This window comes from Topomyia yanbarensis, chromosome 1, assembly GCF_030247195.1.
Source record: "Topomyia yanbarensis strain Yona2022 chromosome 1, ASM3024719v1, whole genome shotgun sequence".
NCBI lineage: Eukaryota > Metazoa > Arthropoda > Insecta > Diptera > Culicidae > Topomyia > Topomyia yanbarensis.
Window position 1 is genome coordinate 140,203,868 of NC_080670.1, and position 10,195 is coordinate 140,214,062.

General features: G+C 38.5%; 1 protein-coding gene across 2 annotated transcripts in view; it reads left to right on the forward strand.

Moving 5' to 3' along the window:
- Positions 1-4,157, forward strand: part of LOC131695386 (antigen 5 like allergen Cul n 1-like) — an 83,397-nt gene extending 79,240 nt beyond the window's left edge. For both annotated transcript variants that reach the window (XM_058983901.1, XM_058983979.1), the window contains 2 exons: positions 3,292-3,814; positions 3,880-4,157. In XM_058983901.1, the coding sequence (XP_058839884.1) occupies positions 3,292-3,814; positions 3,880-4,105 (749 nt within the window). In that variant the 3' untranslated portion in view covers positions 4,106-4,157. The remainder of the gene's footprint in view (positions 1-3,291; positions 3,815-3,879) is intronic.
- Positions 4,158-10,195: the final 6,038 nt, after the last annotated feature.

The window sequence follows — 10,195 nt, forward strand, 5'->3', positions numbered from 1 at the left end:
TTTTCGTAGTGAGTTGATTTTTGCAGTACGAAGTTTTAAACCTGCTTGTCATGTGAATAAGGAGCTAAAGAAATCATATAAACTAACTTAAAAACTATAAAGAAAGCTAATCGTTGCAATTGGTGATTGCAACTATTTTTGTCGGAAATTGCTTATAATACTGTTCGTCATAATTTCTAATGTTTCTATGTTTGCGTGTCTGTGCAACTAATTTTTATGGACGAAACACCGTTGTCACACCTCCGATTATACTGATGGCTATTTGAAAAAGCAACGCAATAAAATGTAGTTCAGAAAGTGACAAGTGTGATGGATTCGATCCTCGTTTGAGAAAATGAAATAGGAAAGTTGGATGCTCAATCTTGGTACAGGGGATTAAAATAAAGAATTTTTTGACTTCTCCAATGTCAGAAAAGACTTAGACTTCCGAAAATATGTTGTGGAGTAGTGAAAAAAATGTTAAAATTTAAAAAAGATTTGTTTTATGTTTCCCTTGAAAGCGCTATTTCTAATAAAGAAGCGAACACTACACACCAAAAAATAATAAAATATAAACGACATGTAAAGCAATACGAATGTAAACATACAACGATTGAATTAAAAATTTGATTGAAAATGACGTTAAAATCAATTGGAGCATCAAATAGCATACAATTTTACACTTTCATTCGTGTAATATTACATGTCATTCATTTTACAGCAGTTTTCGAGTAAAAATTGGTTTCCGTTTAAAGAAACTGTAATTTTCAATCCACGTGTAAAATTGTAATAAAATTCGTTGAAGAAAGCACGACAAGTCGTGTGTATTTGTGGTGGAACTCAATTTTACATTTATATTCATGCTGCAAAATTACAAAATATTTTTTTCTGTGTATATCATTGGAAAAGTAATTTTATATTTTTTATGTTGTAACGATATTTAATTAGCAAAGGACTGGAAGGTGCGAAATATTTTTCAATATCAAGAGCGATAGTATTCGAGAAAGAGCAAGAAGTTGAAGGAAGAAATTTTAGAAAAGTGTTTGTTTATAATAATAATTCTAGGGGTTTCTTTATGAAAAAGTTATTACTTTTTTAAGAAAAACTTGTTTTATTTGTTTCATATGAGATAAAAATAAATACAATAAACAAATATTAATGATTTTCCGTCAGATCTCGTGCGCGACAGGTTTATGCGGGGGGGGAACAAACAAACATTTGTTTCTGCGCCAACTGCGTCTTGTGGGTCATTTCTCTCTCTCTCTCTCTATCTCTCTCTTTCTCTCTCTCTCTCTTGTTATTGTACTTGCGTTATGCACATAATTGTCCCATGATTTAGGAAATTCACCATACACATGGGGCAACTATGTTTAGAAGGTTAGTGTACGCACCCGTGTCATCTTCGTAGTAGCTGCCTTGATGTTCCAGATCAGATGTTCTCCTTTGCTTCTCGTCCTCACGGGTCACGATTGTAAACACTTTGTCCTTAGTTGTAACTTCCTCTCTGATGGTAATGTCTGTTGATTTTGAATTACTTGACCTGATTTTGAGTACTTAAACTTGGCAATCTACGTTTAAGGCAATGGTATTGAAAACCGTGTGTTGGAATTTATTTTCATACATAAGTTTTCCTTAGGTGTTTCTGGGCAGGTTTATCCGTAATGTGCCGTCTGTTCACAGAACATGTAGCCGGACCTCGATTTTCACATACTGCGTATACGAGTTGTCGCACAAGTTGTTATTCCAAATGTATATATTCGCCACTTTGCTTAATGTTATCAGTACTTACTGTCGAACTATATATAAACGGATTCTGAAATTCTGAACTCCACTTTTACCTTCCACAAATGTGCCACTTCACGAATGCTGAGTCAAAATTTCTCGAGTGGGCCACCCATATTAGGTGATATCGCAATTTAGTTGGGTGATCCAATTTTTTGATAGTATTTAGCATTGTAAAACATAATCCAGGTTGGTTACGCGAAAAATCGTTTTTTTGGAAAAAATATTGACATTTGAAGTTTTTAGCCAGTTTATTTAAAAAAAAATCCTTTTTTACATTTTAACGACATTCAATTAGCTAGATATTACTAGGTAGGGAAAGTTATGAAAATTAGAGCCATAGTACTCAAGTGAGAGCAAGGATGTGAAGTAAACAGATCGGAAAACTAGAAGTGGCAGGGTCATTAGAACAGGGTTAATATCGTACGGGTTTAACTTTTGTCTTCTGCTGATGAGGGTCGAGCTTAGGCAGCATAACTACGAATCACCCGAGTTCACCAGCATGTGTCTTGGCATAGACAGACTTGTCCATCTTTACCGTGACAACCGACTATGTACTATGTGAGTACGCAAATCGCATTTCATTTCTTAGTTCTCAGTCGCGTTGGAAATTTGAGTAAAGTATAAACTTGAAATCGATTCAAAAAAAAAATCGATTTTTTTGGCTCGGCACAATATATAAACCCCTTAGGAAAATTCAGTTTTCCCACCACAATGCATTGATTGAGGAATTTAGATATTTTATTAACAGAGCATTAGCAATAATTCGTTTGTATGTCTATTTTATGGGCCACTTTTTCGCTTTCCCATTGATTTGGTTGGAGATTTCTAGCACTGATGTTGTCCTATACTGATTTGAGCGATTCTCTGAGTCCTGCCATTATCCCATGTACTATGTGTTATCAAAAACATCGCGAAGCATCAAGTTCTAAATGTTCTCAAACGATATAATATCCGAAGAGGTTTATTTGTCGCATCACACTGTTAGGTGGATTAAAAGCGTTTTTAAACATTTAGCACACCATCTGACGCATTTTTGTTCCATGTGGCACGTCGGTTCCTCGGTTCCGTTTGATATCTGTAGTATTAGAAATGGCAAATAAAACACTATTGGTTTCACTATAAAATCTGTACTATTTTGTAATGTTCCTTAAAAATCTTTGATATGTACCGTGTAGAATTTGTATCGATAAAATACCAAAAATCCGCACCTTTGTAGAGAAATTTGTTCTTGTGGTAATGGTTAAAGAACTAACTTCCAAGGTACCACCTACGAACGGTTGGTTGGACTAACGTTCGTTGCACTAACGTCGGACCACGCCCAAATAACCGTTCAACAGAGGCCCATCGTTAGACCTGTACTGAATGATTTTGAAACAATTTAAATTTCAACTGTGTTTAAACTATTTCTGAAAAGATTAAAGAAACTTTCCCTTCGTTCTGCTCCTAAAATGATTTTCCATTTTGTTTCGCTGTGTTATCAATTAAATATATTAAAATTACAAATAATTCTTTTCTATATTTTCACAGCTATTCTCTTGACGTTACTCACTTTCACTTATGGGCAACCTTTGACCACCTATTACTTTCCAAATTACTATTGTAATCAATCGATTTGTCCAAGTGGTGGTCCTCACGTAGCGTGCAACTCACCGTATCCGTTCGGCTACAGTTGCAACGGAAAACAACCACAGCTGGTGAGCATGAGCACCGATCTGCAGGCTCAGATTCTTGATCAGCATAACAGGCAACGATCCCTGCTGGCCAGCGGTCAACTGCCAGGTTATCCTCCCGCTGCAAAAATGCCCACACTTCAGTGGGATCTGGAGCTACAATACTTAGCAGAAGCAAATGCACGGTCATGTGAGTACGGCCATGACAAGTGTCGTAATACGTACTGGAGTAAATATGTTGGGCAGAATATTGCCATTATAAGGCACTTTGGACTGCAGATCTCAAAACCGGAAGCTATTAAATATTTCATTGATGCATGGTTCAACGAGTACGTTTACGCCCGGGCATATGTGGACAGCTATCCTCAGTACTATTATGGGTATTACAGCTGTTTATTATTTGCACTACTATGATCCAATCTAATTCTGCTTTCCTTCATTTCAGGCCACAGATAGGACATTTTACACAAATCATTAGTGATCGCACTGTCAAAATCGGATGTGGTATGGTTACTTACAAAACATATAACGGAGATGTTTGGACGAATGATTATTTTGTATGTAACTACTCATTCACAAACATTATTGGGCAACCAACCTACATCAAAGGAGCGCCGGGGTCGCAATGTGTTTCCGGAGTCAGCGCAGTATATCCCGGACTTTGTAATTGATGATAAAAATGATCACAGGCATAATAACTCAAAGATTTCAATCTAAATCTGACCATGGAAATACATTAAGATGGGGTATCCAATATCACAATCCCTTATTCTTGTTTCCGGTTAACCCTTTCCTGCCCGTGTTGTTTATGAACGACAATGATTTAATTAGCCATCATGAGAAAACTATTGCATTTCATGTGGTGTGCATTAAAATTATAGTAGAGTATGCCACATATAAATCTGTTTCATAGCAAATTTCACATCATTTTCCTATCTGCCTTTCGACGTTTTAGCTGTAGTTCTGAATGCATAAATATCACAGCTGAATAAAAGTGACAGAAATGAAAAATATGCCGACCCTACAAACAGGCAACATTTTTCTGCGTGTACCAATGTGTACCAAAGATTTTTATTATAGTGACGTTCGATAGCGTGACAGATATATACCCTCAAACGGGGTTACTTGCAACACTTTTCAACTTCAAAGCGGTATAACTAAAAATGCTGAAACTTTTGAACAATATTCAACATGTACAAACACTATTGGGAGTGTGAAGAATACTAATCAAATCAAAGTATCATTCCCTGTTTTTAGGATTGCCAAAAATTATACCCGTTCCAAGTAAAACTCGCATATGAAGTAACTTGCAACACATGAACATCATTGAAGCGTAATGCAGTATACTTTTTGTTTACCTATAGTACATTGGTCAAACGTAGGGGAGCCCGTGGCTAGTTGGCGGTTGGGGTAAGTTGGCGGAACCCCCTTTGCTCCGTTTCTATTAGACATAAAGCGCTGTCTCTCGTTGATTACCTCAAGTAATGTGAAACGCATTATCTAATGTGTTTTGTTGCGAAACATTGTTTTGTAGAAGCTGTTGGCGATATTGTGTTTTAGAGCATTTTTTTTATAAAATGCGGTTGGGGTAAGTTGGCGGTAACGCACACGGGGTAAGTTAGCGGTACTATTTATAGTGCAAAAATAGTCATCATATTTTTTTATTTCTGGAATTCACTCCAAAGTAAGAGAAACTTTTTCTTGTGTCTCTCGTCAATGTAGGGTTATTTTAGCTAATCGCCTGAAGAATTTCGAAAATTTGCTTTTGAATATGGAGTACGCGTCGAAGTCAAAATGACGGGGTATTGAGACTGAAACATAATGAAAAGTGCCGAATACTATACAGTTTTATTGAAAAGACAATCGGCACATTTCATATGGACCACTTATGTAATTGTATTTCTATTGGATTGCTTATTTTCTGGCAGTCCGCCAACTTACCCCATACATACCACCAACTTACCCCGAGGCTGGGGTAAGTTGGCGGCATTTCCGCGTCACATATTTCACATATCTCTAGAAATGAAGACAACGCCGCAGAACTAGCTGCTATTCAGTATACCCTTGGTGTCATTGACACATTACCCGCAGACCGTTACTTCATTGTTTCGGATAGCCTCAGTTCCATTGACGCTATTCGCTCTATGAAATATGGAAAGCACTCCTCATATTTTTGGGAACAATACGGGAGCTACTGAGTGCTTTATCTAACAAATCTTTCCAAATTACCTTGGTATGGGTCCCTTCTCGTTGCTCCATTCCGGGCAATGAGAAGGCGGATTCCTTAGCTAAGGTGGGTGCCCTAGAAGGTGACGTTTATGAAAGACCAATTTGCTTCAGCGAATTTTTCAGTATAACTCATCAGGGGCCACGCATAAATGACGTAGCATTTTGGGGGGTAGGGAGGGTATACCAAATTTGAAGTGTGACGAGGGGGAGGGTAGAGTCAGAAGTTGTGCGACGTAGCATTAAGTTTAAAACCCATTGTATAGAGAAAACAATTTAATGATCCTCCTTTTTCAAGAGAAATAAATTTAAATTCAAACAAGTTACTTTTGATGCGGTTTTTCATGAGATAAATTTTACCATTCGCGGAATTAAATTTTACCATTCGCGGAAGTTCGCAAAAATACGAGAAGATTTTGTATGCGGATTTAACTTGCTATATTAGTTATCTTATGTTGCTAACTAGTAGACTTAGTTTGGAAGCTGCATTCGGATTCAACTAAACAAAATTTAGTAATTTGGATGAACGTATGCTTCTTAGAATCATTGACAGCTGCAGGATTGTGAACTGAGAGAACTTCTCTTCATGCTGCCCTTGACATATAAAATTAAAAACAAAACTATCAACACTATATTTGTCATGAAATGGGCTTATTTTGCACGCAATTTGCTGTTATAATGAAAATGCCGATAAAAGTTGTCAAACATTTTGAAAGGACATGTATTTAAAATAATTGAAAAACATTTGTAATTTTTTGACTTTCTCAATAGAAAAATATTGCAATTGCTCTGAAAACCGACTTTTTAACGGAGGCCCGGAGGGCCGAGTGACATATACCATTCGATTCAGTTCGTCGAGTTCGGCAAATGTCTGTGTGTGTATGTGCGTCTGTGTGTGTATGTGACCAAAAATGTCACTCATTTTTCTCAGAGATGGCTGAACCAATTTTGACAAACTTAGTCTCAAATGAAAGGTGCAACGTTCCCATAGGCTGCTATTGAATTTCTAATGGATCCGACTTCCGGTTCCGGAATTACAGGGTGATGAGTACGAACACGCAGAAAATGTCGATTTTAATAAATTCTGCAATGAATGTATAAAGGTGTAAATTTTTCCAAAATATGACCACAACTGCTTCGATTTGTAGTATTAGGTCACTAATATCCATTCAAAGTCTATTTGGCCACATTGGCCACCATCATCGGTTCCGGAAGCCCCGGCGGAAGTATCTAAATTCAGAATAACAGTCACATCGGTTTCTCGGAGATGGCTAGACCGATTCAACTAAACTTGGTCTCCAATGAAAGGTATTGCGTCATCGTAAATGGCTATTAAATTTCATCCCGATCCGACTTCCGGTTCCGGAGTTACAGGTTGTGGCGTGCGATTACATAGCAAATTATGATTCAAACCGATACTCCGATGAAAGCAAAAAAGGTAAAAATTTCGCTAAAATGTCTCTCAAACAACTTAAATTTGCTGTTATAGGTCGCCGACGGCCAACCAAACTTTCGTTGACTACATTGACCACCATAGACGGGTCCGGAAGTGCCCGGGAAACACGGCCATCTTTCAAAATTTACGAACTCACATCAATTTTCCGGAAATGGTTGGGCTATATGATATAATGATAGCTATAATATCCCCACAGATGTCTATAAAATTTCGTACGGATCGCTTATATGGGTCCGGAAATATAGACTAAATCGTCCGGTTACGTATGAAATTCCCATATAAGCCGGAACTCAATTTTTGTCTTTCTCATATAGAAAGGTTATGCAATCACTCTGAAAAACGTGAACCTAAGCCCGGCCTGGAGGGCCGAGTGTCATATCCCATTCGACTCAGTTAGTCGAGATCGGAAAAAGTCTGTATGTGAGTGTATGTGTGTATATGTGTGTGTATGTGTGTGTGTGTGTGTCTGTGTGTGTGTATGTGTGTGTATGTATGTGTCAAATAATGTCACTCATTTTTCTCAGAGATGGCTGGACCGATTTGCCCAAACTTAGTCTCAAATGAAAGGTGCAACCTTCCCATCGGTGCCATTGATTCTTTAATCGATCGGAATTCTGGTTCCGGAATTACCGATTTAAGAGTGCGGCCACACAGAAATTTCTCTTATAAACTATAGGAAAAATTAAAAATAGAATTTTTATTTTTGATGCTAAATGTCTTCAAGGTGCATGAAACGTCGAGATTTGATGCAAACTCGAAAAAAAAATTTGACGACGATTCACTTTTTTGGATTTTGGCACATTTTTGCCTTTCTCATATAGAAAGGTTATGCAATCACTCTGAAAAACGTCAACCTAATCCCCAAATTTTTTTTTGACTCGCATAAGGTTTCTGGATTTTAACAGGGGCGTAGTTGATGGTTTACGGAGAGGGGTTACACCCCCCTTTACTGTTCATTCCCCTCCTTTAAAAATTTCCTTAAATCACCCCTCAGACCACCACCCCATCCAGCCCTCATAGCCCTCCCTATCAACCCCATCATCTTTGAACCACCACTATATCACAAAGCATACCAATTTAAGCTGGGGAGTCACACACCCACCCCCGCATGACAAAATGAGTTAGCAAGCAGATAACATTGATCTAATGCTGATTAGGCTAATGAAGTATGATATTTTTTTGTTTCAAGTGTTTCACCGTCGACACGTAGCTCATCAAGTTCGTGGATGGCAAACCATTGTGTATAAGTGCAAAGTGTACTAAGAATGTAATGGACATTTCCACAATTATGTTGAACATAAACAGCCTTCGTGCCATAGTTTAGAGCAATGTGAATGGCACAATTGCACCGCTAGGTGGATTAAAACAGGTTTTTTCATCCCCCGATCGCTTTGCATGGGACAAGGGGTAGGGGGTAGGTAAATGCTACGTTATTTACGAGAGGAGGTTAGAATTTTGTGACCAAATGCTACGAGGGGTGGGGGGAGGGAGGTGTCAAAAATCGCCGAAAAAAGCTACGTCATTTGTGTACGGCCCCTCAGAGAACCCTCGAAAGTTGGCAAAACTCGTGGAGCAATGGGGAGCTAGGAAGGTGGCTAAATTCGATAGTCCCCAAGGTGTCGACGAAACCTTGGTTCAAGGGGATGGATGTGGGTCGTGACTTCATTCCTGTGATGTCCCGGCTTATAGCAAACCATTACACGCTGGATGCACATCTCCTGCGTATTGGGCTTGTGGATATTGGTATTTGCGCTTGTGGAGACTGCTATCACGACATCGAGCGCATTGTCTGGGCGTGCACCGAGTACAGTTCCGTCAGGTCTCGGCTAATAGATACCCTGCGGGCCCGGTTCAAGATGTACTGGCAAGCTGCGATGTCCTATATATGTCCCTCGTATACATCTTCGTAGAAACCATCAATATAGAAATTTAACTGCCCCTTCTTATTTCTTATCATTCCCAGAAGCGCTCTCTTCCCCCTGTACCATACACCCACGAAGGTTTGATGCGACTCCAAGGCGACACTAAATATCTCTGTCGAATGAGCCAACAAACACGGGACTTACAGCACCAGCATCACACGGGCAACTCGAAGTGTTGCCGATCCACATCTGAGCCGCACTACGAAATCGAAACCTCTGCCGTTTTGAGGAAGACCACCCAGCGTCCCAGTACATGATTCTTCCTGATGAAGGCCACCCGAGTCTGTAATCTATGCCGTTGATCTCCCGATGCCTGAAACTGAAAGCCTTTCATCTTTGTCCACTCCTGACTCTTATACCCAGAAGTAATATCCCTATTCCCCCGTCACAAATATCTTCCCGAAACATTTAGCTCTTCCTGTCTTTTCTAGTTTTAACTATTATATTACATAATCTCGTTGAAAATGACCAACTCTACTACCACATAAAACTAACTCTAATTAATCTCCCCGAATCTTTACAAAATTTAATCACGCCATTCAGTTATTCCTACTTTTAAGACAGTTGTAAAATAGTCCTCCTTAGTTAAAAATTATTTGCTCCAAGGGAGATTCCTGCTTAAAATGTCAAACCATATTGCCATAAAAACTAAATGACCCCCCTAATTTTACGAAAATTGAATAACCGCCTTGTGAATATGTATAAGATAGCTATAAAATCTCATTAGTTTCATTAAAAAAATCAATATATAATCCCCTAGTTTTAAGTAATTTAAAATGTAAAACAAAACAACATTGGCACCTTAAAGTTAACGCAAACATGCCTTATCAAATAAACGAATTGAATAAAAAAAGTATGGCATGCACAAATAAAGTAAATTTGGTCAAATCGTCAAGCCCAATACGCAGGAGATGTGCATTTTTCTGGGGTGAAAAAATCTGTGGTCACGTCTTCCTTCAGAAGGGAAGTAACGGGAAGTCCCCGGTCCATGAGTTGATGTATCGATATCTAGTCCAGATTGTGGAGTCACCTCTCTGGCGTCGGTAAAGAAGAAGTAGAATCCATTCTATACTTACTAATAAATATCCTCCCCCCGTGGAGTGCGCAGTAGTATATACGGCCTCTAACAAAAACAAGTATCGGACTAACCATTCCTT